Source organism: Symphalangus syndactylus, chromosome 10 (assembly GCF_028878055.3).
Source record: "Symphalangus syndactylus isolate Jambi chromosome 10, NHGRI_mSymSyn1-v2.1_pri, whole genome shotgun sequence".
Taxonomy (NCBI): Eukaryota; Metazoa; Chordata; class Mammalia; order Primates; family Hylobatidae; genus Symphalangus; species Symphalangus syndactylus.
In genome coordinates, this window is record NC_072432.2 from 121,016,041 (window position 1) to 121,043,819 (window position 27,779).

Sequence of the window (27,779 nt, forward strand, 5' to 3'; positions counted from 1 at the left end):
GATGTCTCTCGACTGATATCCAGTGTCAACCTCTTTTGTGTCTTCCTGTTCACTAGTCATCCGAAAATACAAGTTCAAACCAATCCCCGCCAGTCCCTTGAAGCACCTCTCCACCTAATTTTCTCCATTTCATCTAATGATAACTACATTTTTCCAGTCCCTTAGTCCAAAAGCTTTGGTGTCACACTTGATGTTCCTGTCTGCCATTCATATTCCACATCTGATCTGTCAAAAAGTCTTGTTGAAATCTTCAAATTATATTCAGAATCTGAACACTTCTCACCACCTTCACTGCTGACTACCCCGATTTGAGTCACAATAATCTCTGGCCTCATTCAGTGGTTCCTGAATTTTGCTGCACATTGGAATAACCCAGGATCTTTTAAACATGGTAATGCCTGACTCCCACCCCTTGATATTCTGATTTAATAGGTGTGGGATGTGATCTGAGCACTGGAAAGTTTTCACTGATCTCCAGGCAATTCCAATTGCAGCAAAGTTTGGGAATCATTGGCCTGGCCATGGTAACTGCCACCCACCTGCTCTCCCCACTTCTACACCAACCCCCTCCCACAGTCTATTCTCAATGCAGCTAAATAGACATGCTTTTAAATTACAGATCAGATCCATTCAATTCTCTGCCAAAAACACCAGTGGCTCCCCATCTCACTTAGGGTAAAAGCCAAAGGCCTTTCAATGGCCCACAAGGTGTTTCATGAGCTGCACTGCCCCCTGCCCCATGCGCCACTCCTCCGACCTCTCTTTCACATTGCCTCACCCACTGCTCCCATGATGTCAGCCTCCTCAGTCTCCTTGAACACCCCAGACATCCTCTCACCTAGGACTTTTTTTTTTGAGTTGGAGTCTCGCTCTGTCACCAGGCTAGAGTGCTGTGGTGTGAGATCTCGGCTCACTGCAACCTCCACCTCCCAGGTTCAAGCAATTCTCCTGCCTCAGCCTCCCGAGTAGCTGGGAGTGCAGGCACATGCCACAATGCCTAGCTAATTTTTGTATTTTCAGTAGAGATAGGGTTTCACCATGTTGGCCAGGATGGTCTTGATCTCTTGATCTTGTGATCTGCCCGCCTCAGCCTCCCAAAGTGCTGGGATTACAGGTGTGAGCCACTGTGCCTGGCCTTCACCTAGGACCTTTGCACTAACCATTATCTTAGCCAGAAATAGTCTTTCCCACATATCTACACATCAAGTATCAGCTCAAACATCACATTCTCAATAAGGCCTACTGTAACCCCTATTTAAAATTACACCTATAACCACCTATCTCCCTCCCCCTCTCTCTGAGGTAAAACAGGGAAGAGGTAGAGGATGGTGCCGTTAGGTAAGGAAGAGCAGATCTGGAGTAATAATAGAGTTCTGTTTGGGACATGTTAAGTTTGAGATGCCTATTAGACACCCAAATCTAACAAGATATCAAATAGGGGAAAAGTTGGGGTTGCACTAGAAACCTGGGAGCAAATACGTGGTGCTCTGGGGATCACCTTGGAGAGACAAGGCTGAGTGACCCCTGTGGAACACTAGTATTCTGAGGTGAGGCAGAGACAGAGTCCACAAAAGAAAGAGAAGAAAAACCAAGAGAGTGGAGGGCCCTGTCATAAAAGATGTTCATGGAAGTGTTGACAAAAAGAGTCAAACTCTGTAAAATACTTGAAGAGATTTATTCTGAGCCATGAGGGACCAACTGATGCAAGACAGGAAAGCCCCAAAATTGGGGCTTTGCCTGGGAGGGTTCTTGGCTTCGCCCAGGAAACAATCCAGTGGTGAGCTGGTGGTGTTAAATAGCAACTTGCATTGAAGCAGCAGTGCACAGCTGCAGCAGAGGGGCTGCTCCTTGTGGAGCAGGGCTACTCACAGGCAGTGCCCAGAAGAGCAGCTCAGAGACAGTTATGCAGTCATATTTATACCCACTTTTAACTATATACAAATTAAGGGGTGATTTACACAGAAATGTAGAGAATGAGGGTGGTAACTTCCAGGTCATCAGGTCATTGCCATGAAAAGGGGAGGGTAATGTTCAGGTGTTGCCACGGCAATAGTAAACTGACATGGCATACTGGTGGGCATCTTATGGAAAGCTGCTTCCACCCCTGCCCTGTTTCAGCTAGTCCCCAACTTGATCCAGTGTCCAAACTCTGCCTCCAGAACAGAGTCCCACTTCCCACCTCACAATGGTCCATGACAGAGCCCCAGGGGATCCTGAGAACATGTGTCCAAGGTGGTCAGGTTACAGCTTGACTTTATACATTTTAGGGAGTTATAAGACATTACTACATGTAAGATGTATATTGGTTTGGTCTAGCGTGGAGGCAAAGTTAAATATTAAATCTGAATTCAATTGAACCTGTACACAAACAATAGTCACCAAGTCCTGGAACAGGTTTTGTGAGTCCCTTGAAGCTTTCATCCAGCGCTGTTTCAGAGAAATCTCTATTTCAATCTATTCCTACACATTAGTTATTGAAAAACAATAGACAATAGCAAAAACAAGTTGACCTTTTTGTGTTCCTTCAGCCCAGTTGTGAAGGGCCCTTGTGACTGGGAGTCATGCCAAACAACTTGTTAGAAAATGAGCTAGGGTCCCAGGCCCAGCCGAAGCTTCAGGAGACCTTTCCTCGTCTGTGCAAGGAGGAGTGGCCAACTCTGGAACCCAGGCTGTTGCTTCCCAGTCTCGTGGTGAATCCTCCATAGTCTGGTGAGTGTAGTGTTCGAGTTTGGAACCCAGGCCGTTGCTTCTTGGTCTTGTGATAAATCCTCCATAGTCTGATCGGTATATATATATATTTTCCCTTCTACCCTTCCCATTGCAATTTTCTTATTATATCTGCCTTGCCATTTACATGGGATAAAGGTTGTTTACCCTTAAAGGTATTGTGTACGTGTCTTTTCTTCTCCCCTCACGCATCTCCCACACGGAACATCCAGAAAGGTGGGACAACTCAAAGCATTGATGTGGGGTCAGGGGGCAACACTTCCAGGTCACAGGCAGATTCAGTTTTCTCTGACTGGCAATTGGTTGAGTTATTTTCTATAGACCTGAAATGAACAGAAAGGAATGTCTGGGTTAAGATACGCAGTTGTGGAGACTAAGGTTTTATTATGCAGAGGAAGCCTCCAGGTAGCAGGCTTCAGAGAGAATAGATTGTAAATGTTTCTTTCTTTCTTTATTTTTTTTTAGCTGGAGTCTCACTCTGTTGCCCAGGCTGGAGTGCAGTGGTGCGATCTCGGCTCACTGCAAGCTCCACCTCTCGGGTTCACACCATTCTCCTGCCTCAGCCTCCCAAGTAGCTGGGACTACAGGTGCCTACCACCATGCCCGGCTAATTTTTTGTATTTTTAGTGGAGACGGGGTTTCAACGCGTTTAGCCAGGATGGTCTCGATCTTCTGACCTCGTAATCTGCCCGCCTCAGCCTCCCAAAGTGCTGGGATTACAGGCGTGAGCCACCACGCCCGGCCGTAAATGTTTCTTATCAGACTTCAAGAGTTGGTTCTGTGCTCTATCAGCCTTAAGGTCTCTGTGTTGATGTTAATACTGGTTAGCAGCTCCTGAATTCTAAAAAGGAGGAGGGAATAAGGAGGCATGTCCACCCCCACTTCCCATCATGGCCTGAACTACTTTTTCAGTTTAACTTTGGAATGCCCTGGGCTGAGAATTATTTTTAGTTTACAAAGAACTTATGTTCATTGGTATAGGATGACAATGAGGTCAGACAAATACCACTGAACTTGGCAGGCTGGGAAGTTACAAAGCCTAGCAAGGCCAGTTTCAGTGTCATAGTGGGGTCAAAGCCTCGTTGTTACCTGAATTCTAGTAGGGTACATATTCCTGTCTTTATTAATGGGAGAGGTTCTTAATCTCCAGCCCATGGACAAAGGAGATCATAGACGAGTTTCAGGAAAACATCCCAAGTCCTGCCTCCAAATTTTGAAAATTTTGTGCCTGTGTATTTTTCTGGAGAACGTAACCAGGGTCTGAGACAGGTCTCAGTCTGGAGGTTTATTCTGCCAAGGTTGAGGACACACCCAGGAAAAAGAGACATAAGTTATCATGGAATCTGGGGCCTGTGGTTTTTCCAAAGAGGGTTTTGAGGACTTCAATATTTAAAGGGGAAAGAGCAGGCAGAAGGGAAAAGAGGAACAACTATGCATTCATTTCACACTCAGTAAATCTGCCTTTTACAGAAGACAAAGTAAACATAGAGGAAGGAGTCAAATACGCATTTTTCTTGGGGTGGACTGAAGGGTGATTTCTAGTCTTGTCCTTGTCCCCTACCTACTGTAAATTTGCATGGTCAGGGTGGAATTCAACAGAAGTGTTGTAAGGTAAAGACTCTGCCACTCACAAGGAATTTCCCTGTGAGTAACTCCTCTGGGAGGCCACCTGGGGAGATACGTGGGCTTCTGTCTTTGAAGCTGTTTGGGAACAGAAGGAAGGCAGTTTTTGCGTGACTCAGTTCACAAGCTTAACTTTTTGTTGTTGTTGTTGTTGAGACAGGGTCTCGCTCTGTCGTCCAGGCTGGAGTGCACACCAGAGCACGATCTCCACTCACTGCAACCTCCACTTTCGGGTTCAAGAGATTCTCCTGCTTTAACCTCCCAAGTAGCTGGGATTACAGGCATGCACCACCACGCCTGGCTAATTTTTGTATTTTTAGTAGAGACAGGGTTTCACCATGTTGGCCAGGGTAGTCTCGAATGCCTGACCTCAGATGATCTGCTGGCCTTGGCCTCCTGAGATGAGCATTGTGCTAGTATTACAGGTGTGAGCCACTGCGCCCGGCCCTAAGCTTAACTTTTTTCTTTGGCAGAGTTTAGGGTCCCGAGATGTTATTTTCCTTCCACAAGAGACATCCACAGCTTTCACGATGGTTACCGATCATATGTGCCATTCATCTAAGACCAAGGTGACCACCTGGTCCCAAAGCCTGCACCTCGGATTGTTACTCGATTCCCGCCTGGTCTCTTCCAGGCCCTCAGTTAGTTTCCACAACATGGGAGGGTTCCTCCTCCGGGATCTCGCCCATTCACGTTCCCACCCACCCTCCCCGGATGTGACGACCCTGGGCTCCCACACCCCCTCCATAAGAGACCATCCACTTCCACCCTTTCACTTAGGCTTCCTGGCGCAGCCTCTATCCAGGAACTCTGTCCCATAGCTGTACTGCCCAGGTCGAGCTTTCTAACCCCAAGATGCCACTCTGTTCAGACGTTCCCATCCTCCATCCCTGAGACCCGGGGCAGGATCACAGCCTAGCGGCCTCACGCGCCGCCTGCTACCCGGCTAGCTGCAACAAGGGGCGGGGCGTGGCTTTGTGCACGTCGGCTTCCGGGGAGAGCTTTACGATACATTGACCGACATTTTACGACAGGCGGGATTGCTTTGTGGCTGTCAGCGTTCCCCGGGGTCTGAGTTTGTGGCTGCATTTTTATCTCTGGTGGCTCTGCTACGGCGGCGCAGAAATGAGGCAGAAGCGGAAAGGTGCGAAAGGGGAAGGAGATGGGGGAAAGGGGTGGTCCGAAAGGGGCGAACGCCCAGGCAATCAAATGCTGAACCGAACTTTTCCCGCGAGAATCCGCTACCCAGTCCAGTCGCCCCGCCACGTAGGGTCAGTCTGTCCATTCTGGTCCCCCAGCCTTCTCGTTTTTCCTGTTTTGCTTTTTGAAGCACCCTACCCTTCCTCTCTTCCTCTTTGGCAGTCACGTGGTGTCTTTTGTTTGAATGGCAGGGAAACCTTTATTCCAAGATACGCCCTCCGAGGAGTTAACGTCGATATAACGGGTTGTGGGACTTTTCATTTGTTAAGATTTGTTTCACGACACATTTGACGTGTTAGTTTGAGAGTTTCTTTTAAAGACATATTTTAAGATATTAAAAAAACCTTAATTATCCTTGGATTCAGTGTAACAGTTGTGCATGCAATTATTCCCATTTTTATTACCTCCTGAGTTAGCAATGAACAATTCCACCTTTGGTTTTTGAACAGGACAGATTCAAATTTGAAATATTCTCTCACAGGTTCTGTTCCTATTTCTATACACTCATTTGACTAGCTGGTCTAATCATGGTAATGGTTGTCAGAATAATAGCTACTACCGTTTATTGAGCCTGTATTTTGAAGTCGATATCATTTCCATTTTACAGATGAAGAAGCTGAGATTCAAAGAGTTAAGTAACTTTCCCAGACCAAAATTATATTTAGGTATGGAGCTGGCTGGTCAGGCTGTATCTGTGACCTCAAAAAACATAAAATGAAAAATAGATACATCGTTAATCACTATGCTTCTTGACATTAACTGCTATTTTTCTTTCTTCCAAGCAACAATTCTAAGTGTCCAAGTTACCTTAGATTGAGTCTTGTCATAGTTGCATGCCCTAAATTAATTTGTTATCTCACTCTAACTTGCTCCTTCTCAATCTGTCAGGATTCTTTTAGCTTCTTCTGTCACCAAGTCATGTTGATTCTTACTTAGAAATTACTTCCTGAAATGGTTTATTCCTCTTCAGTCTGGCCGCCAACCTCCTAACCCACCTTCATCACTAACTAATACTTGAATGGTATTTTAGCTTTTATATACATTATTTATTTGAGTCTTAGAATGGTTTTGTGAAATTTGGATGTATTACCCAAATTTTACAGACAAGGAAATGGGCGCTCAAAAGTTGTTGATCTCGGCCAGGCGCGGTGGCTCATGCCGGTAATCCCAGCATTTTGGGAGGCCAAGGCGGGTGGATCACTTGAGGTCAGGAATTGGAGACCAGCCTGACCAACATGGTGAAACCCCGTCTCTACTAAAAATACAAAAATTAGCCGGGCGTGGTGGCAGGTGCCTGTAATCCCAGCTACTTGGGAGGCTGAGGCTGAGGCAGGAGAATCACTTGAACCTGGGAGGTGGAGGTTGCAGAGAGCCGAGATCGCACCACTGCACTCCAGCCTGGGTGACCGAGCAAGACTCTGTCTCAAAAAAAAAAAAGAAAAAGAAAAAAAAATGGTCGATCTTTTCCTTTACCACACAGCCAGTAGGCATTGGGACTGGATCCTGTCTTACATTTTGTGGGTTTTTTAAAACAATGTTGCCTTTCAAGAGCCATTTGAGTAGTATCCGTATTATATGTATTCTTTTTCACTTCCTGAATCATTCTTTGTACTGATAATATTCTTACCTTTCTTAAACATTACTTTCATCTTTTTATTTCCAAAGTTGAGAATATGCAATTCTTCACTGTCTATTGCATTTCATTTCAGTGCCTTTGCCTAGTGTCCAGGGTCCCCTGTAATCTGTTCTTTATTAAACCCTGTTAGAAAGCTGGATTCTAGTTAGGCTGTGCTGTTTCACACAAAGATAGGTAATTCCTATGCCTGACATTATTTCTTCTGGATTGCCTTCTGTTTTGCATGTCCAAATCTTGCCCTATCTTTAAAGATCCCTGTGCCATTTCCTTCATGAAGCCTTTTCCTACTCATTCTCTTCCAGTTCTTGATACACTCAAGAGCTATACAAGTGGTTTCCAAATCTTATCTCTTCTTATCAGCTGATCCCCTTTTACCCTCCAAATAAATTCTTACACAGAACCTCAGTATATAAACAGCTGAAAGCAGAGCTGCTGTGGTGGAAATAAAGAGACCCCCTCCTTTTTTTCCCCCATGCCTTATTTTCCTCTTCCCTTCTCCCTTCCTCTGCCATGACCACCACCAGTCCTAGCTCTGTTACATGGCCCCTGAGGCACCTTTGTAGAACTCTGAAAGTTCTGAGTTACGTGGTTTGGAAAGCATTTAGCCTTTGAGTACAGATGGACTTTATTTCTCTCAAAAATTGTGTATATGTTAGCCTTGCCTCATTAAATTAGCTGCAGTGTGCTACAGTGAAAAAATCATGGAAGTTGTGCTGAAAAGAGCTGTACTTGAGTCTTGGCTCTGCTATTTACGATGGCTTGTTAACTTGCCTTAGCCTCATTTTTCACATCTATAAAATGGGGTAACAGTACCTACCCTCCATATTACTGTAAGGGTTCAAATGAGATAAAGTAAATGTGAGGGCTCCATAACTGCCAGGGCCTTCCATCCATACTTTCATTATCTTTTAGCTTTCTCTATAGTATGAGTCCTCAACCCCCTGGGCCACAGACCTGTACTGGTTCATGGCCTGTTAGGAGCTGAGCCACACGGAAGGTGAGCAGCAGGCGAGCAAGTGAAGCTTCATCAGTATTTGCAGCCACTTCCCATCACTCATGTTACTGCCTAAGCTCTGCCTCCTGTCATATCAGCAGTGGCATTAGATTCTCAAAGGATCCTGAACCCTGTTGTGAACCGTGCATGTGGTGGGTCTAGGTTGTGTGCTCCTTATGAGAATCTAATGCCTGATGATCTGTCACTGTCTCCCATCACCCCCAGATGGGACTGTCTAGTTGCAGCAAAACAAGCTCAGGGTTCCCACTGATTGTATGGGAATAGAATTCGTTATGGTGAATTGTATAATTATTTCATTACATAAAACAATGCAGTAATAATAAAAATAAAGTGCACAATAAATGTAATGCGCTTGAATCATCCTAAAACGACCCTGCTCCCCTGGAAAAATCATCTTCCACAAAACCAGTCCCTTTTATCAAAAAGGTTGGGAACCACTGCTCTACAGGCGAGAAGCTTGCTTGCCGACAGCTTCCAAGCTGATATCCCACAGCTTTTGTCCCTGGAAAAAGACTGGCATTTTTTACCTTGAGGAAAAGAGCTCAGATTGGCCTGGCTTAGAGATATGCCCATCCTTGAACCAATCCTTCAACTGTGCTTGAGTGGATGGAGTCATACAGGAACCTGTCAGCTTCTGCTGTTGCCTTTGGATGAGAGCGAGAGCCCCAGTTGCCAGAAGTTCATGATGGTGGACAGACAATATTTTAGAAATGCATTAAGATTCTTAGGCAGATACCTGGGTTTGAGTTGCAACTTTACTCCTTGATAGCATCTTCATGGAATAGGCACATATTCTCGTTCTGTCTGCCTCTGTTCTGAGAATTACCTGAATTCATGCATCTAAATGTTCTTTATGAACTCTAAAGTATTATGCAAATATTAGTAATTACAACTCTGGAGATAAAGGGAAGAGAATTACTTTGGTCCTTTCCTGTGTGATTAGGTTCTTTCTCCTCACATTGTTTCTACTCCTTGTATCCTTTCCTGTATTTATTTTTAATAATCTCATAGAGTATGTGCTTCTAAAGGGAGCTTTTCCCATATATATGTAAAGCCACATTTGTTTTAAAGATACAAAAGATATGATCAAATTGTGAACAGTAGAGGTTTAGCATCTTCTGAACTTGAGCTATTCATTTGGCATATTTGTATGGTTTTGGAGGGAAAACTGCTACTAAATCAGATTTTAAAATCTTGATTGAACGATACGATTTTTGACATTGTTGAATATTAACTTTCCAGGAGATCTCAGCCCTGCTGAGCTGATGATGCTGACTATAGGAGATGTTATTAAACAACTGATTGAAGCCCACGAGCAGGGGAAAGACATCGATCTAAATAAGTAAGTGGATATAAAGAGAGAGCAAGCTTGTTCTTAGATCTCTTTTATGAAATTATCTAGTACTACTTGTTTTCCAGCTCAAGTTTTATTTTAGTTGAGAATTTTAGCTTTCTGCCTTGCCTTGTCATTCATTTCTTTTTTTTTCTGCAAGCTCCGCCTCCTGGGTTAACGCCATTCTCCTGCCTCAGCCTCCTGAGTAGCTGGGACTACAGGGGCCCGCCACCACACCCGGCTAATTTTTTGTATTTTTAGTAGAGACGGAGTTTCACTGTGTTAGCCAGGACGGTCTCGATCTGACCTCGTGATCTGCCACCTCAGCCTCCCAAAGTGCTGGGATTACAGGCATGAGCCACCGCGCCCAGCTGTCATTCATTTCTTAATGGCAAAATTGTCTCAGCTTAGGAATACTAATAGCTTCTAACATTTATTGGGCACTTACTGTATTCCAGACGCTGTTGCTAGTGCATTGTATGTATTAGCTCAGTTAATCCCCCCAAAATTCTGTGAGATAGGTACTGATACCAGCCACACTTGACAGGTGGGTAATCTGAGCCAGAGAGCAGTTAAATAATTTGTCCAGGAATAAATAATTTGTCCAGGGATAAGTAACTAGTAATTGGCAGAGCTGGGATTTGGAATTAGGTCAGCCATCTCCAGAGCCCATGTTCTTCTGTGCTTCATCGCTGCACATCCTACTTTCCTTCCCTACTGTCTCAGCTGAAGCAGCAGCTTTCTGTCAGGAAAAGCCTCCCTTTGGGGCCCCTGATCTAATCCAACCCTCCCCTGCTGTAGAACCTCTTTGACACATTCATCCACTTCCTCTCCATAATCGTTTTTAGCTTGGACTTTCCTACAGTCTCCAATAAGAGTTGTCTTTCATCTCTGCATCTATTTTTTTTTAAACTATAGTATATATTCACTCTACATAGATCTTCCCTAATGAAAGGGTTCTCTCCCCAACCCCAGGTCGTCTAATCGTCACATACAGGAATGACCTTTTCTTAGACTCTCTTCTCTGATACTTGAGATGCTGCAATATTTTACCCCTTCCTTGAATCCTCATGCTTAGTAAATATTTGCTACAGGAATAAATAAGTAAATATCCTCTTTTGACTATAAAGTTATTGTATTTTACTGATTTTTCTACCATGTCTTTAGCAGTTTTTCTTCCTTTTTTTGTTGGTTATACCCCTGATTATACAAATCTTTAATTTCTAGTGAACATTTCTACATCTTATGTATATTTGTTGTTTTCTTTAATTTAGCACATCTAAAGCTAAAGCTGCCATTGTCCTTAAAACTTGCCCCTCCTCAGATGTCACCAGCCTATTATTGGAAGGTCTCTCAGTCTGGCTTCAACCTGCTTTTCCAAGTTTTTAAACCTCTGTATCTTTACATTGAAAATCTTCTGCTTTCTGTCAAGTTGGTCTACTTGTATTTCTTAAAATATATGCATTCCTGTTTTTGCATCTGCACATAAATCAGCCTGTCTGCCCTCCATGTCATCTTTGTGTCTTTACTGACTGAGACCTACTCTTTCTTCTGTGTTCATTTCCATGAGTATCTCCCCAGCACACATCAAATTCCTCCCTGAACTCTGGAAGCATTCATTGTTAGTATGTGTGTGTGTTTTATGACATATGTTTTAATCATTTATACATTAATTTTTTTGGTACACCTGTCTGCAAACATGTAAACATAGAACATGAAAGGACTGTGCCTTGCACATTTGAACATACCAAGTATTCAGGCAGCCTCTTGTACATGTTAGGTACTCAGTTAATATTTGTTGACAACGATGTGAGCACTTCACAGATATTTCTAGATGGATTAAAGTTAGAAGACAGGGTGACTGTTAGAGTTTGGCTAGGAGGCACAAAGAAAAGCTGGTAAAAGTGTTTTTTAAAATTTCAAAAATATGTACTTTATTTCCTATTTGGTTCTGCATAGCCATCCTTTATTTATTTATTTATTTTTTTATTGTTGTTATTGTTTTGTCTAAGACAGTAATGGTCAACCAGGGGTGATTTCCTCCTCAGGACATTTGGCAATGTCTAGGGACATTTTTGAGTGTTACAACAGGAAGACAGGAAGAAGGATGGTAGTACGTAGAGACCAAGGATGCTGCTAAACATCCCTCAATTCGCTGGCCACCTGCCACAGCAAAGAACTGTGTGGTCCCAAACATCAGTAGTGCTGAGGTTGAGAAAGGTGGAGTCAGAATAGTCCTTTGAAGCTGCAGCACTATTCTGAACTAGATCTATATTGTGTCATCGTCCGGGGACCCTTCTCCCTCCACAGTCCTCTGGTTTTCTTTCTGGTACTCGAGGGGGAGAAATAGTCATTCACTCGTGAATTTTATTCTTCTATATCCCTGATAGTCACAGATCTTAAAACAATTCTTGTCACATGGTGAAGGGATTGGAGAGTGACAGTTGTTAATGATATTGTTTATAGATCATCCTCTTGGTAGCTTGTCCTTAAAATACCATGATCTTGATAATGTGAGATGCTTTACTTTCAGGGTGAAAACCAAGACAGCTGCCAAATATGGCCTTTCCGCCCAGCCCCGCCTTGTGGATATCATTGCTGCCGTCCCTCCTCAGTATCGCAAGGTCTTGATTCCCAAGTTAAAGGCGAAACCCATCAGAACTGCCAGTGGGGTGAGTGATTCGACTCATGAGGTATCGACACACTGAGTATCTGTTCTGGCAGAAGTCCCTGCCCCATGTAACACCCGTGTAGTGAGGTAGAGGTTGGGGATTCTGACTAATGAAGTCCCCATATTAGGATATGTGCTGGAGTGGAGACCTGTGCTGAATGCAAGGAGAGCAGAGAGAGAAAAAATATAATTGTGATTAAAGGAGTAGATGATGTTTTGACCTCTTTATAGATTTAGACTTGGTGACAATCACAATAGGATAAATGTTGGCCATCTTAAGCTGGTAGCTTTCACTATAATTGATGCTTATGAAAGGTACTTTTGTAAGGTAGTTAATGGTGCAAAGTAGTTCTATATGTGGTCATTATGAGCACTGTGGAAGTCCAGAGGACAGCGATGTCCCTGCAGCAAAAGGGGCTGGGGAAGGCCCAGTAGAAAGCCACAGAGCTTGCTTGACCCATAAGCCAAGAAGAGCAGGCTCGAAGCGTCGTGGGAGCAAGGACACAGGGGCTAAGGCACAGAGGTAGAAATGACAGGAAGGGTGTGGTGCACACAGGGAATATCGAGTATGCTGGACTGAAGGGTGTTAACAGTTCAGGAGAGTAGGACTGCGCATTGAACAGCTAGTTTGGGATCAGCTTGTAAAAATCTTAAGTGTCTGGCAAAGCAGCTAGATAATAGGAAACAAAAGTTTTGAAAAAGGTAGTGATATGAACAAAGTAGATTTTCAGAAAATTAATTTGGATACAACATGCAGGGTAGTTTGGAGACAAAAAGACTAGACGCTCTTGGTATGATCTCAGTATGCAGTCTTAAGGACTTAAGTTAGGATGGAGACTCTAGGATGAAAAAAGATGAGTGTGAGATACATGCACGGAACTTGATAGAATTAAGACCCTCCTAACATGTGGTCCCCAGCACCAAATTCTGTTCCTAATGTGATCCCACAAGTTCATTCTGTTATTTGAATTGGGGTATTATATTCCAAGCAGCTTGTGTTGACTTGGTGACCATATCTCCTGGATCACCTTAGGTTAGTGGCTAATTAAACCCTAAAACTTTTACATACAATGTACCACCAAACCTCATATCCTCTTCTTTGTACTTAAATGTTTTTGTTTTGTTTTGTTTGTTTGTATCTAGTGTAAAAAGCTTGTTGGCCAGCATGGTGGCTCATGCCTGTAACCCCAGCACTTTGGGAGGCTGAGGTGGGCGGATCACGAGGTCAGATTGAGACCATCCTGACTAACACGATGAAACCCCATCTCTATTAAAAACACACACAAAAAATTAGCCGGGCAGGGTGGCGAGCGCCTGTAGTCCCAGCTACTCAGGAGGCTGAGGCAGAAGAATGGCATGAACCCAGGAGGTGGAGCTTGCAGTGAGCTGAGATCATGCCACTGCACTCCAGCCTGGGCAACAGAGGGAGACTCCTTCTCAAAAAAAAAAAAAAAAGAAAAAGAAAAAAAAAAGCATGTTAAGAAAAACTGATAGTCCATGCCCCTCACCTCCCTTTTTCTACCCTAGGGCAACCATTTTTATCTCTTAGCCAATTTCTTTAGCATTAACTTCCATATCCTTAAATAAAATACCATTTTTTATGTAATAGATAAGTCTTGACTTTTTCTTTTTTTTCCCTGAGACAGAGTCTTGTTGTGTCGCCCAGGCTGGAGTGCAGTGGCACAATCTTGGCTCTCCACAACCTCTGCCTCCCAGGTTCAAGCGATTCTTGTGCCTCAGCTTCCCAAGGAGCTGGGATTAATAGGCATGCGCCACAATGCCCAGCTGATTTTTGTATTTTTAGCAGAGACAGGGTTTCACCATGTTAGCCAGGCTGGTCTCGAACTCTTGACCTCAAGTGATCTGCCTGCCTCAGCCTCCGAAAGTGCTGGGATTACAGATGTGAGCCACTGTGCCTGGCCGACTTTTTAGGGTTAAGCATTATGTGTGGGTTTGCCACTAAGGAAGACAGAAACTTAGCAACCTTTCGGCCTGACTGGTAAACCGAGTCTTCTGCGATACCACCCTCTCTGTTTCTCCTTCTATCTCTGATCATTTCTGTCCTTTCTTGGAGGGCTACCCTTGTTGTGCTTGCCTCTAAAAGTAGGTGTTTTCTGTTATCCTGGGCCCATTGTGTTGGGTACTTTACGTGCTTTCTTTGGTAACCTCATCCATTTGATGATTTTAGTATTGCTGTATGCTGACTCTCAGCATGAACCATTCCCTGAGCTTCAGACTCCTGGCAGATTGTCAGTTAGGCACCTGTCCTTTGACTGCCTAAGAACCTCCTGAAGTATAACATAACTAAAACTAATACCAGACTTGCGTATTCACCTTTCCTGTCCATGTTAGTTCATAGTACCACCGTGCACTCAGTTTCCAAAAAAAATGTGAAATGCATTCGCCATTCCTACTGCCACGGTAGGAATGCTTTGGCCTTTATTATTTCTTGTTTAGATTATTTCAGTAATTTCCTTACTCGTCTACTTTGTCCTACCTGCATGAAATTCATCTTTAACAGTGTCACAAGAGTGATCTATTGAAAGTATCAGAAACACACAGCTGGTGGCCATTCCCTATCTACTGCCATTCTTACCTCTGTGCTTTTATTCTTGCTGTTTCTCTGATGGTGCTTTGTTTATTTTATACAGTAGTTTTAGGTTTACAGAGACAGAAAATTTTATATACTTCCTCTGGCGCCTTCACCCCTACTCCAGTTTCCCTATTATTAATATCTTGCATTGTTTGGTACATTTGTTATAATTGATGAACCAATATTGCTGCATTATTATTAACCAAAAACCTGTAGTTACGTTAGAATACACTCTGTGTTCTACATTCTATAGGTTTTGCCAATGCATAATGTCATGTATCCACTATTACAGCATCATATAAAATAGTTTCACTGCCCTAAAATCTCCTATTTGTGGCTGGGCTCAGTGGCTCATGCCTGTAATCCTAGCACTTTGGGAGGCTGAGGCAGGCAGATCAGCTGAAGTCAGGAGTTTGAGACCAGCCTGGCCAACATGGTGAAACCCCGTCTCTACTAAAAATATAAAAATTAGCCAGGCGTGGTGGTGGGCACCTGTAATCCCAGCTACTTGGGAGGCTGAGGCAAGAGAATAGTTTGAACCCAGGAGGCAGAGGTTGCAATGAGCCGAGGTAATGCCATTGCACTCCAGCCTGGGTGACAGAGCGAGATTCTGTCTCAAAAAAACAAACAAAAAAACAGCTATTTGTCCCTCTCCCTCTCCATGTTCTAGACGCAACCTGACTACCACTGATTGTTTTATTGTCTTTAATAAAGTTTGCTTTTTCCAGAGTGTCATGTACAGTAATTGGAATCATACAGCCTTTCCACTTAGCAATATGCATTGAAGTCTGCCATGTCTTTTTGTGACTTGGCAGCTCATTCTTTTTTGTAAATTGCTGAATGATATTCCATTGTATGGATGTACCATTATTTGCTTATTCATTCATCTATTGAAGGACATCTTGGTTGCTTCCAGTTTTTGGCAGTTTTAAACAAAGCTGTGTGAAGGTTTTTGTGTCCACCTACATTTTTAGCTTACTTGAGTAACTGTCAAGAAGTGCAACTGGTAGATCATATAGTAAGACTATGTTTCACTTTGTAAAAAACTGCAAACTCTTCCAGCGTGGCTGCACCATTTTGCATTCCCACCAGCAGTGAGTGAGCGCTCTGATGCTCCACATCCTTGCTAACACTTGGAGATGTCGGTGTTTTGGATTTTATTTAATTAATTAATTTATTTTGAGACAGGGTTTTGTCCTGTCACTGAGGCTAGAGTGTGGTGGCATGGTCACAGCTCACTGCAGCCTCAACCTCCCAGGTTCAAGCTATCCTCCCACCTCAGCCTCCTAAGTAACTGGGACAACAGGCATGCAACACCACACCAGCTAATTTTTGTGTTTTTTGTAGAGACAGGGTTTCACCATGTTACCTAGGATGGTCTTGAACTCCTAGGCTCAAGGGATCCTCCCACCTTGGTCTCCCAAAGTGCTGTGATTATAGGCGTGAGCTATGGTGCCCAGCCAGCGTTTTGAATTTTAGCCACTCTCATAGTTGAACAGTAGTATCTCCTTGTTGTTTAGTTTGTAATTCCCTAATGACATGATGTTGAGCATCTTTCCATATACTTATTTGCCACTATATATCTTCTTTAGTGAGATATCTATTCACATCTTTTGCCCTGTTCTTAATTGGGTGTTTTCTTACTAGGTTTTAAGAGTTCTTTGTATATTTTAGCTGGAAATGGTTTATCAGGTACCTGTTATGCAGATATTTTCTCCCAGTCTGTGGCTTGTCTTTTCATTGTCTTTCTCAGAGCACAACTTTTAAATATAGACAGGTAGGTCCGTAACCCATTTTGAGTTTGTATTCGAGTTCGTGTTTGTGTTTTCCTTGAAACACCATGGTTGTTAACTTGGATACATTACTGTCATCTAAGCCTCAGACCTCACTTAAGTTTCACCAGCCGTTTCAATAACATCCCACAGAACCTAGTTCAGAATCAGCTGTTGGATTTAATTGTCATATCTCTTTAGTCTGGACATTTCCTTTGTCTTTTTTGGATTCCATTATCTTAACACTTTTGAAGATTTCAGGCAAGTTATTTTGTAGCATGTCCCTCAATGTGGGTTCATCAGCTGTTTCCTCATCATGAGATTCAGGTTACGCGTCTTCAGCCCATGCATTACAGAAGTGGCACTGCGTTCTTCTCATCATCTCCCATCCAGTGGTGCGTAGGTTTGGCTTTCCTGTCACCGATGTTTCTCGTTTTGATCAAGGTGCTGTCCACCAGACTTACCCTCTGTCAAGTTATTTTCTTCCACTTTGTATTAAGAAGTGTTGTATGGAGAAATACTTAGAAACCAGGTAAATACCCTGTTTCTCATCACATACCCAGTTCACTCCTTTATTTGTGTGAAGGAATTAATGGTTACCTATTTGGTGGGTTGTTATATTTGGTGGGTTGTTATCTGTTAGTATCAGAATTTATTTTGATGCACAAATTATTGCAGACTTGACCAATGGGAGCCTTTTCAAGGTGATTTCTATGTCTTTTTAAAAGTCCTTATCATTCTTTGAGCAGTTTCTAGCTTTCTGGCACAATTATATGTTCCAGGCTTGGCCAGACATGGTGGCTCATGCCTGTAATCCCAGCACTTTGGGAGGCCGAGCTGGGTGGATCACCTAAGGTCAGGAGTTTGAGACCAGTCTGGCCAACAGGGCGAAACCCTGTCTCTACTAAAAAGAAATACAAAAAATTAGCCAGGCATGGTGGCACATGCCTGTAATCCCAGCTACTTGGGAGGCTGAGGCAGGGGAATTGCTTGAACCCAGGAAGTGGAGGTTGCAATGAGCTGAGATCACACCATTGCACTCCAGCCTGGGCAACAGAGTGAGACTCTGTCTCAAAAAAAAAAAAGAAAGAAAAGAAAGAAAAATGTTCCAGGCTCATCTTAGACTTTCTTTGCTCCAGCCCTGGAATCAGCCATTTCCCCAAGGAGCCCTGGTTTCTTTTAGTGGAGAAGGATATTTACAAACTAAGACCTGAGTCCTAGATGTGCCTACTGCTGTCAGGGTGTTGCTGCTGCCAGACTCTCAGTGGTCCAAGCGAGGACATATATATGTATAGCTGCATACATACATGCTCACATACATGTAACACATTTCCATTTGTATTTATCAGTCTACCATATGTTGAACACTCTGATTGACCACAATACCTTTAATTCCACCCAGCCCACAGAGTTCATTCTGCTTCTCTCTCTTTCCATGTTTATAGCTACTTCTCTGATAGTGAGAAGCCTGGCTTGCATTCGCTTTCATAAATGGCCAGATTTGACCAAGTGCCCTGGATGTAACCAGTCTTGCGTCTCTGCCACTGCCTCCTGTCCTCACCTCACTGAGGCTCTGTCAGACCCCTCTGAGGTTATTTACACCCAGACCCTGAAACATGAAGCTGTTAGTTTAATAGGCCCTGCTGCAAATATTGAGATCCAGTGTGTTCATGAGGCGTTTGAGTCACAAACGTTAGGTTTATATATAATTTCATAGAATTGCATAAAGTAATTTTTTTCTTCTAGGCTATTTAGTGAGACAATCAGAGAGAGAAAGACTAAGAATCACTGGCTTTAACAATTAATTTATTGTTTTGTACTTAATTTATTGTAAAATGGAATATAAATTCACATATATAATACATATGGACAATTTAAAGATGATTAATATTGAACAGAGATCACTCTTGTACCCAGTGCCCAGCTTGAGAAATACAACTTCGTCAATAGCTTTGAAGCCCCTTCTTGCCACTCTTTGGTTGCATTCCTCTCTTTCCTTCTGAGGGATAACCACTCTGTGGAGTTTTGTATGAATTATCCTATAATAGCTTTTTTATTCGTTTTTCTTTTATAGATTGCTGTTGTGGCTGTGATGTGCAAACCCCACAGATGTCCACACATCAGTTTTACAGGAAATATATGTGTGTAAGTATGGTGATTTTTTTAAATTGTATATGTGTGTGTTTTAATTAAACTAAATATGCTCCCTCGAGCCCTTAGTCAGTACATGCTGGTAATATTTAAAACTTCGACTTAATAGATTTATAGATTACTCTTTCAAACAAGCAACCATTGGTAGATATTTTAGTGCTTTAAAATTGGAATATATGAGGCCGGGCGCAGTGCCTCACGCCTGTAATCCCAGCATTTTGGGAGGCTGAGGCAGGTGGATCATCTGAGGTCAGGAGTTTAAGACCAGCCTGGCCAGCACCATGAGACCCCATCTCTACTAAAAATACAAAAATTAGCTGAGCGTGGTGGCATGTGCTTCTAGTCCCAGCTACTTGGGAGGCTGAGGCAGGAGAATCACTTGAACCTGGGAGGTGGAGGTTGCAGTGAGCCGAGATCATGCCACTGCACTCCAGCCTGGGCGACAGAGTGAGACTCCATATCAAAATAAATAAATAAAGTTGGAACATATGAATATTTTAATTTGTTGCAATATACAATTTTTAAAATGTAGGTTATGGAACTCAAAACAGTAGACATTGGGATATGCAACTCAAAACAGCACATTCTCTTAAACTCATAAATGAAACATGGGAATATGAGCTGCCTAAATTCAACATCAGAAATTTAAAATGAATTTGGATCAGAAACGTATCAAAATAAAAAATTATCCTTATACGTAACCTTTAGATTTCTCAAACTCACCTATTTGAAAGAATTAGCGGAAGAGTTTGCATGATTCTGGGTAGGAAGATAAAAAGGGGGAAAGATTTTCTTGAGTGTGGTTCCCAAGAGAACACTGAGTATTGATTAAAACTTAGAAAAACTTCATTTCTGTTATTTGCCCCGAAAAGTTTAAACCTCTGAAATAATCACAACTGCAGTATTTTGAAAATGGATGTAATAGTGTCCCTTTACATATTTATCTTATTTACTTCTTGGTAGAAAATACATTATTTACAGATACTACAAAGGTAGATTCTTCTGTTAGGATTTGAAAAGGAAGCTCGTTTGTTATCAGGATTCTTTGGAGATGGTAGGTGCTTGGAACTAGCTGGTTGAACTCAGTTTTGCATCTGACATTCTTGTTCTTTTGTTGTACTGGCAGATACTGCCCTGGTGGACCTGATTCTGATTTTGAGTATTCCACCCAGTCTTACACTGGCTATGAGGTACAGTAACTTTGAGGCTGTCCTGATGAAATGTTGCATCATGCTTTACCTGTAGTATGGTTTTACCAGTACTGACTTTCTGACAATTTTTTGTTTTTGTTTTTTTCTGATTAGAAAAGCTGTTCATTCACCAAATATTTGCCAGTGTCTACTAATGCCCTATATTGTTCTAGCCACTAGAGAAATACATAAGCACTTCTTATCCCAAACGCTGTTCTAAGTGCTTTACAACTGTAAACCTTATTGCAGTGTTTTGAAGATAGACGCTATCATGATCCCAGTTTGCCAATCAGGAAACTAGGACATAGCAGGCTTAAATAGCTGGGCCAAAGACACACTATTAGTGACAAGCAGGTTTCAAACTCTGTGCTGCTCACCACTACATTGTACTGTCACTTTAGCAGTAGAAAATGGACAGGGTCCCTTTGTCTTCTGGAATTTACATTTTTTTTCTTTTTCTTTTTTTTTTTTTTTTTTTTTTTGAGATGGAGTCTCACTCTGTTACCCAGGCTGGAGTGCAGTGGCATGATCTCCTTCACTGCAACCTCCACCTCCCAGGTTCAAGTGATTCTCCTGCCTCAGCCTCGCAAATAGCTGGTACTACAGGCAAGAACCACCACGCCCAGCTAATTTTTGTATTTTTAGTAGAGACAAGGTTTCATCATGTTGGCCAGCCTGGTCTCGAACTGCTGACCTTAAGTGATCCACCTGCCTCGGCTTCCCAAAATGCTGGGATTACAGGCGTTAGCCACTGTACCCAGCCTGGAATTTATATTTTAATAATGGAAGGTAGACAGTAAAGAAACAAGAAGAAGTATCAGGCACTCAAAAAATGCTAAGCAGAGATGTAAAATCAAGTAAGGTGATGGCAGCTGAGATGGTTTAGCTGTGGTCGTTAGGAAGGGATTCTGTGAAGTGAGATTGAAGTTGAGTCTGAATGACAAGAAGGACCTAGTCCTAAGAGTATGTGGAAGGGGCATTCCTAGCAGAGAAGTCACTAGAATAAGGCCCAAGGAAGGAAAGACATGGGGGTGTTGTGCAGTGCAGGGGGTGAGGGAAGCATGAGGCTGGGAGTGCAAATGAGCTGGGGTTTGTAAGCAAAGGTAAGGAGTTTCCATTTTAGTGCAGGAGTCATGAGAAGCTATTAGGATTTAAGGCAGGGGAATGATACAATCCGATTTAGGTTTTTTGAAAGATCATTTTGATGGCCATGTAGAGAAAGGGTTAGAGTGGAGACCAGAAAGAAGGCAGGAGGCCAGTGAGGCGCTTTTGAAGGAGTCACCCTCCTCAGAACAGCTCAGAAGCCAGGAAACCTTGTGACTTTTTTCTCATATATGTTTTCTTTTCTTTTTCCTGTTTTCTAGGGTTCAAATTTTTTAAAATACAAGAGGAATGATTTCGTGAAAAGGCTTCCTGTCATTCCTGTCCCCTAGCCACTCTTTTTTACTCCTCCCCCTACCAGTTAGTGTTGTTTGTTATTTCCTCCCCATCCTTCAGGGATATTTTAGGGAATACAGCATACACAGGTTGCCTATCCCTTAATGTGAAATGCTTGGGACTAGAAGTGTTTCGGATTTTGGATTTTTCCGGATTTTGGAATATTTGCATATACATAATGAGAAATCTTGAGAGTGGAACCCGAGTCTGAACATGAGATTCATTTTGGGTTTATGTACACCTGATACACCTAGCCTGAATTAATTTTATGCAATATGTTTAATAATTTTGTGCATGAAACAAAGTTTGTGTTAAGTACTTATATGTGGAATTTTCTACTTACGGCATCATGTTGGCGCTCAAAAAATTTTGATGTTTGGAGCATTTTTGATTTTTGGATTAGGGATGCTCAACCTGGACATATTCTTTATTCGACTGATTCCATATAAGGTAGCATATCAGAGTCCTCTTTCACTTTGCCTTTTATTTTACAATATCTTAGTGAACACTTTATGTCAGTACATTGTTTCATGGCTGTAGAGTATTCCACTGTATGATGGTAGCCATTGCAAACTGTGTGGTATTTTAGAAGCTTACTTAAAAGTTACTTTATTACATGATTCTGGTATATGTATGCACATCTATGTCTGTGAGTAGAACACTTTGGTGATCCTGGGATTCCAGAAGTGTTTATACGAAAGACAGATGTGATCCAAGGAGACACCCTGCTGTTGAGGTGTTTATGACAGCGTGGGTGGACACCTGCCAGATGCGATTCAGGACATTATTTTGAACCCTGACAAGACTGAGAAAAATTAATGGGGTTACAAGCCATGTTTTCAATGTTTGGAACCATGGAGAGTTTTTTAAAAAATACAGTCCTTTTGAAACTACTTTTTATTTTTAATTCGGTGTGGGCATAACAATATTTTTCTCTTCTAGCCAACCTCCATGAGAGCCATCCGTGCCAGATATGACCCTTTCCTACAGACAAGACACCGAATAGAACAGGTACATTTTTAAAAAACATGTTTTTTAAAAATTAGGTGTTTATACTTAGAAGCCATTGTTGCTTGATTCAAATTGAACCTGAAATAAGAACGAAAAAGGTGTTTTTCCTATTTATAAGTTTTCAATATCCATCTGAGGGAGGGAGAATTTGCCATGCCTAGCAAGGTCAAAAACACTACTTTCTTTAAAGGCTGTATTTATTGTTTAAGAGTTTTATATTCTCTAAGTTTTTTTGAATTTGTAGAAAGTCATTTGTAGTATGAAATTTGTGGAATATGGATGTATGAAAGTTCTTGGACAATGGGTGGGTGTGTTGACTTTTAACTTCCAAAAGTCAGATTAAGAAGTATTTTGACTGGCCATGCACAATGGCTCATGCCTGTAATCCCAACCCTTTGGAAGGCTGTGACAGCAGATCACTTGAGCATAAGAGTTCAAGACCAGCCTGGGCAACATAGCAAAACCCCATCTACAAAAAATACAAAAATTAGCATGGCATAGTGGTGTGCACCTGAAGTCTTAGCTACTTGGAAGGCTGAGGTGGAAGGACACCTTGAGCCCGGAAGGTCAAGGCTGCAGTGAGCTGTGATCATACCACTGCACTTCAGCCTGGGTGACACAGCAAGAACCTGTCTCAAAAAGAAGTATTGTGACAGATTTGTTGGGTGGAAATAGGAAGTTTCCTACAAAGGAGTACAAAGAACTAGTGGGGGTATGGCATTGTTCTATATCATGGTCATGGTGGTGGTTACATAACTCTAAATATCTATCAGCTCTCATCCATTGTACACTTAAAGTTAGTGGATTTTATCGTATTTAAATTATACCTCAATATAGTTGACTAAAAACAAGTACTATGTACATGACCTTGCAGTGTTCAAGAAATCTGAACATTAATACAGATTTCCTTTATTTACAAGTTTATTTTAAACTTGTCCAATTTAAAAAATGTAAAGCACTGTCCATAGTTGTAATGTATAGTAGGCACATCCAAGTCTAAAGTAGATAGTAATATATAACCATAGTGGATAAGTTGTCTCTGGGTTTGTTTATTGGCTTATTGGTGAATACTGTTCAGTTTTAGTATCCACTTTGCTGTCACCCAAGCGTATGAGGAACAGGATTGTTGGTGACAGGAGAGGACCCCATCTGGGGGAGCCCACATTTTTCCAAACAGTGGGTTCTAAACTGACCTTTGCTTCAATTTCTTTTTGAGCTATGATAGTTAATTTATTTAAAATGTAAAACTATTGAGCATGAAAAGCTTATGTTTACCAAAAAAGGAGCATAGTTTACAAGATTTAGAAGTGAACATAGAGCAGTGATTCTTTTCTTAAATGCACTAGAATTACCTGAGTAACTTCTCCAAAACGTGTCAGATCTTCTCCTCGGGAGGTTCTGATTAAGTCTACTTTAAGGTCCTAGCAAGATATTTTAAAAAACTACCAGGGTAATTTTGATGAGTATCTCTTGTAAAGAACCATAGATATAGAAATAGAGTATTCTTTTAGTGTTGATATATGTACACACATGCATATATATAGTTTTTCTGTATACATTTTTTGCCATTTTCAGAAATTAGTGTTAATTTCAATACCTATTTTTAAAAATTAGAATCTTGGCTTATTGTAGTCAACAAAATGAAAGATTTGTATCATTCTCTCCCCTAGTAGAGGAGACCTAATTTTTTTTTTTTTTTTTTTTTAAACAGAGTGTCACTCTTGTTGCCCAGGCTGGAGTGCAGTGGCACAATCTTGGGTCACTGCAACCTCCGCCTCCTGGTTCAAGCAATTCGCTTGCCTCAGCCTCCAGAGTAGCTGGGATTACAGGCATGTCTGGGTAATTTTTGTATTTTTAGTAGAGATGGGGTTTCACCATGTTGGCCAGGCTTGTCTCGAACTCCTGACCTCAGGTGATCTGCCAGCCTGGTCCTTCTAAGTGCTGGGATTACAGGCATGAGCCACCGCACCTGGCCTGAATATTTCATTTTTAATCAGACTTTCACTTTTTTTTAGAAAGCAGACTTGAAGTGCCTCCTGTGCCTAGAATCATTCATCAATTTTAGACTGCTGTCTTGATTTTTCTTTTTAATCTATTCTTTTTTTCTTCCATTACATCAAATCCTTATTATGTTACATAATCATTCATGTATCATTGTTGACCATAAATGCCACCTTTTTGTCCCCTAGGCTTACCACCAAGTCTGACATAAAATACATGATCAATAAATACTTGCTATTTTGCATATTGTATTATATTTGTCTTTACTGCTTTCTAGTTTATATTCTTCATGTTTTTAAATTTCCACTTTGTAGGTATTCAAGTCAAGCCTCTTATTTGTTGTTTTATATTCTCATTCTCCCTCCTTATTTGAGTTGTACTCACTTTTTTCTTTCAGACTTGAGCCTATTTTTTATCCACAGAATTAGCTAAGTGTGTTTCATTACTTCTGATTTTTAAACTGTACTGATGAAAACACTGCAAAATAAGAGATTTGCAATGCCTTCTTAGAGTAGTTCCTTATGCTTATATCATTCTAATGCTGATGAATTTGTCTTTCAGTTAAAACAACTTGGTCATAGTGTGGATAAAGTGGAGTTTATTGTGATGGGTGGAACATTTATGGCCCTTCCAGAAGAATACAGAGATTATTTCATTCGAAATTTACATGATGCCTTATCAGGACATACTTCCAACAATATTTACGAGGCAGTCAAGTAAGAAATTCTTATTTTATTATAGTCTCCAGAGTGGTTGTCAGTTTATGCTCCTAGCAGTAGTCTACAAGAATGCCTTCTGCCCTGCATCCACATTCTTACTTCTCATAATCTTTCTCGTTTCATGGGAAAGGATTATTTCAGTGAAAATAATGCTTTCGCTGAAATAATCTTTTCCAGTGAAAATAATCCTTTCACTGAAATAATCCTTTTAAAGAAAAAATGAATACAGTTTGTTGACATAGTGGTATTCTCAAATAGGGAGATTCGCCAAATACGGTCCATGAATGTCTTTTCAGCCTTAGGCTGGTCTGAATGACAGTAGTTTTGATTGGCCTGATTGAATTTTTCAGCCCACCCAAGAAGGGGTCTGGGAGTATTTTAGCTGCTATAAAATCAGCAAAACAGGGTACTGTTATTTAAAAACCTAATTTAGAGTAAATATTTCATAATTAATAAATAATAACTGTTTATGATTGGGATCTTAGTCTGTCTTGTGCTGCTGTAACAAAATATCTGAGACTAGGTAATTTATAATGCACAGAAATTTATTGGCTCACAGCTTTGGAGGTTGGGAAGTCCAATGTCAAGGTGCTGGCATCTGGCAAGAGCCTTCTTACTACGTCATCACACAGCAAAAGGCAAGAGAAACAAAAAGTGCACCAATTCACCCTTTTATAATGGTATTAATCTTACCCACAAGGTCAGGTCGCCTCTCAGAGGTCCCACCTGTTAATACTGTTACAATGACAATTTCAACATGAGTTTTAGAGGGGACAAACTCATGTTTGTCAAATCATATGTTATTCAAACCACAAGTTAATTTACTCATTTTGAATTCTAGTTGACAAAATTATGCATTATTTTGACACCTTGTTTTTAGCAAGAAGAATACTACAGGTTAGTATGTAGTTCAGTGATTTAAGAAGTGAAAGTCTTAAAATAGTTTTTGTTTTCAGGAGTTGCAGGAACACCTGGATAGTTACTATTTTCCTTATTTAACAAATCCTTCTTCAGGGCCCACTAGATACTATGTGCTGTTTTAGATACTGGAAAGTGGTGATATTTAGGCTGAGACCTGAAGTACAAGGAGGAGTTAGGCCAACAGCAGAAAGGATAAGATGAAGGCCCTGAAATGGGAAACAGCTTGGGGTGTTCTAGGGACAGCGAGGAAGCCAGCATGGTTAGATCCTGTGTTAATCCATTTGTGTCACTATAAAGGAACACGTAAGACTAGGTAAGTTATAAAGAAAAGAGGTTTAATTGGTTCCAGTTGTACAGGCTCCACATGAAGCATAGTGCTGGCATTTGCTTCTGGTGAGGCCTCAGGAAGCTTCCAATCATGGTGGAAGGTGAAGGGGAGCCAGTACATCACATGACGGGTGCGAAGAGGTGCCACACTCTTTTAAACAACAAATCTCACGTGAAACAACTGAGCGAGAACTCACTTATCACCAAGGAGATGGTGGTAAGCCATTTATTTATGAGGAATCCAGCCCCAGGACCCAAACACCTCCCACCAGGCCACACCTCCAATATTGGGGATCACATTTCCACATAAGATGTGGAGAGGACAAACACCCAAACCATGTCAGATCCCAGTGAACAAGAGAAAGAACGTCATGAGATGGGGTTGAAGTGTTAGGTAAGGGCCAAGATACATGCGTTTAAGGAGTTGAAATTTTATTTGAAATGCAGTAGGGAGCAGGTGAAGGGGAAGTGGCATGTTCTGGTTAACAGGTAGGGTCATTCTGGCCACTATCTGGCTAATGGATTAGAGGAGTACCAGGGTGAAAGGGGGAAACCAGATAGGAGGCCGTCTGATTACATCCATCCCTGCTCAGATGGGGGCAGCAGCAGTGGTGATGGAGAGGAGATTGAGATGGGGGTAAGAGAAAAGAAGGGATCAAGCCTGACACTAAGTTTCTGGCTGTCAGGAATGGTAGGAAGGTAGGGTAGCGCTGTATACTGAGGTGAGAAAGATAGCGGGAAGGGCAGAGAAAATCTCAGTGGGAGAAAATCAAGAGTTCTGTTTTGGGTGTGTGAAATTTGAAGAGCTTGTGATTCATTCAAGTGGAGATGTCGGTTGGCTCTGAATACAAGAGAAGTCTGAGCTGACGGTACGAAACTGGGGATTATCAGCTCATAGGTAACACTGACAACCATGTAAATGGAGGAGACCACCTCATGGGAGAGTTGTGGATCTCCAAGGTATACTAAGTGAAAAGCAATTTTTAGAGCAATTCTTATAGTACGATCCCATTATTTATGTTTTCATGCACATACACACACACATATCTGTATATAAATGCATAGAAAAGGTGGCAGAATAATGGTCATCATAGACCTTAGAGCTGAGGAGGAAAGGACATGGGAAATGGCAGCAAAGGAGGATATTTACATTTGCTCTGTGTACAATGGGCCAGGTGTTGTCATGGGTGTTTAATATTCACTTATATAATACTCATAGTAAGCCTTTGAGTTAAGTGTTCAGATTATCCCTGTTTTACGGGTGAGGAAGCTGAGGCACAGAGAGATAAGCAATTTGCCCAAAGTTGCAGAGGTGGTTGGTGGTAGAGTGGGATATAAATCCCAGATAGCTTTGCTTTCAGAGCCTAATTTTACAAGCTGTGCTAGGTGTCAGAATGTGAGTGTGTCTGTTATGTATGTGCACATGTGTGTGCACATCATCAAAGCTTGAAG

At 41.8% G+C, this 27,779-nt stretch overlaps 1 protein-coding gene and 1 long non-coding RNA gene across 3 annotated transcripts in view; one reads left to right on the top strand and one right to left on the bottom strand.

Moving 5' to 3' along the window:
• Positions 1-1,654: 1,654 nt before the first annotated feature.
• LOC134731556 (uncharacterized) lies at positions 1,655-5,304 on the bottom strand. The gene is made up of 2 exons (XR_010113950.1): positions 4,359-5,304; positions 1,655-3,050 (listed from the first exon to the last, which is right to left on the bottom strand). It is a non-coding gene; the product is annotated as an uncharacterized lncRNA (long non-coding RNA).
• The window catches only part of ELP3 (elongator acetyltransferase complex subunit 3), a 98,532-nt gene continuing 76,046 nt past the window's right edge, over positions 5,294-27,779 (top strand). The window contains exons 1-7 of one of the 2 annotated variants that reach the window (XM_055295821.2): positions 5,294-5,494; positions 9,444-9,543; positions 12,068-12,206; positions 18,645-18,715; positions 19,848-19,911; positions 22,291-22,359; positions 24,922-25,076. In XM_055295821.2, coding sequence (XP_055151796.2) covers positions 5,476-5,494; positions 9,444-9,543; positions 12,068-12,206; positions 18,645-18,715; positions 19,848-19,911; positions 22,291-22,359; positions 24,922-25,076 — 617 coding nt within the window. In that variant the 5' untranslated portion in view covers positions 5,294-5,475. Of the gene's footprint in view, positions 5,552-9,443; positions 9,544-12,067; positions 12,207-18,644; positions 18,716-19,847; positions 19,912-22,290; positions 22,360-24,921; positions 25,077-27,779 lie in introns of both variants that reach the window. The other variant, XM_055295820.2, reaches the window with a different exon arrangement.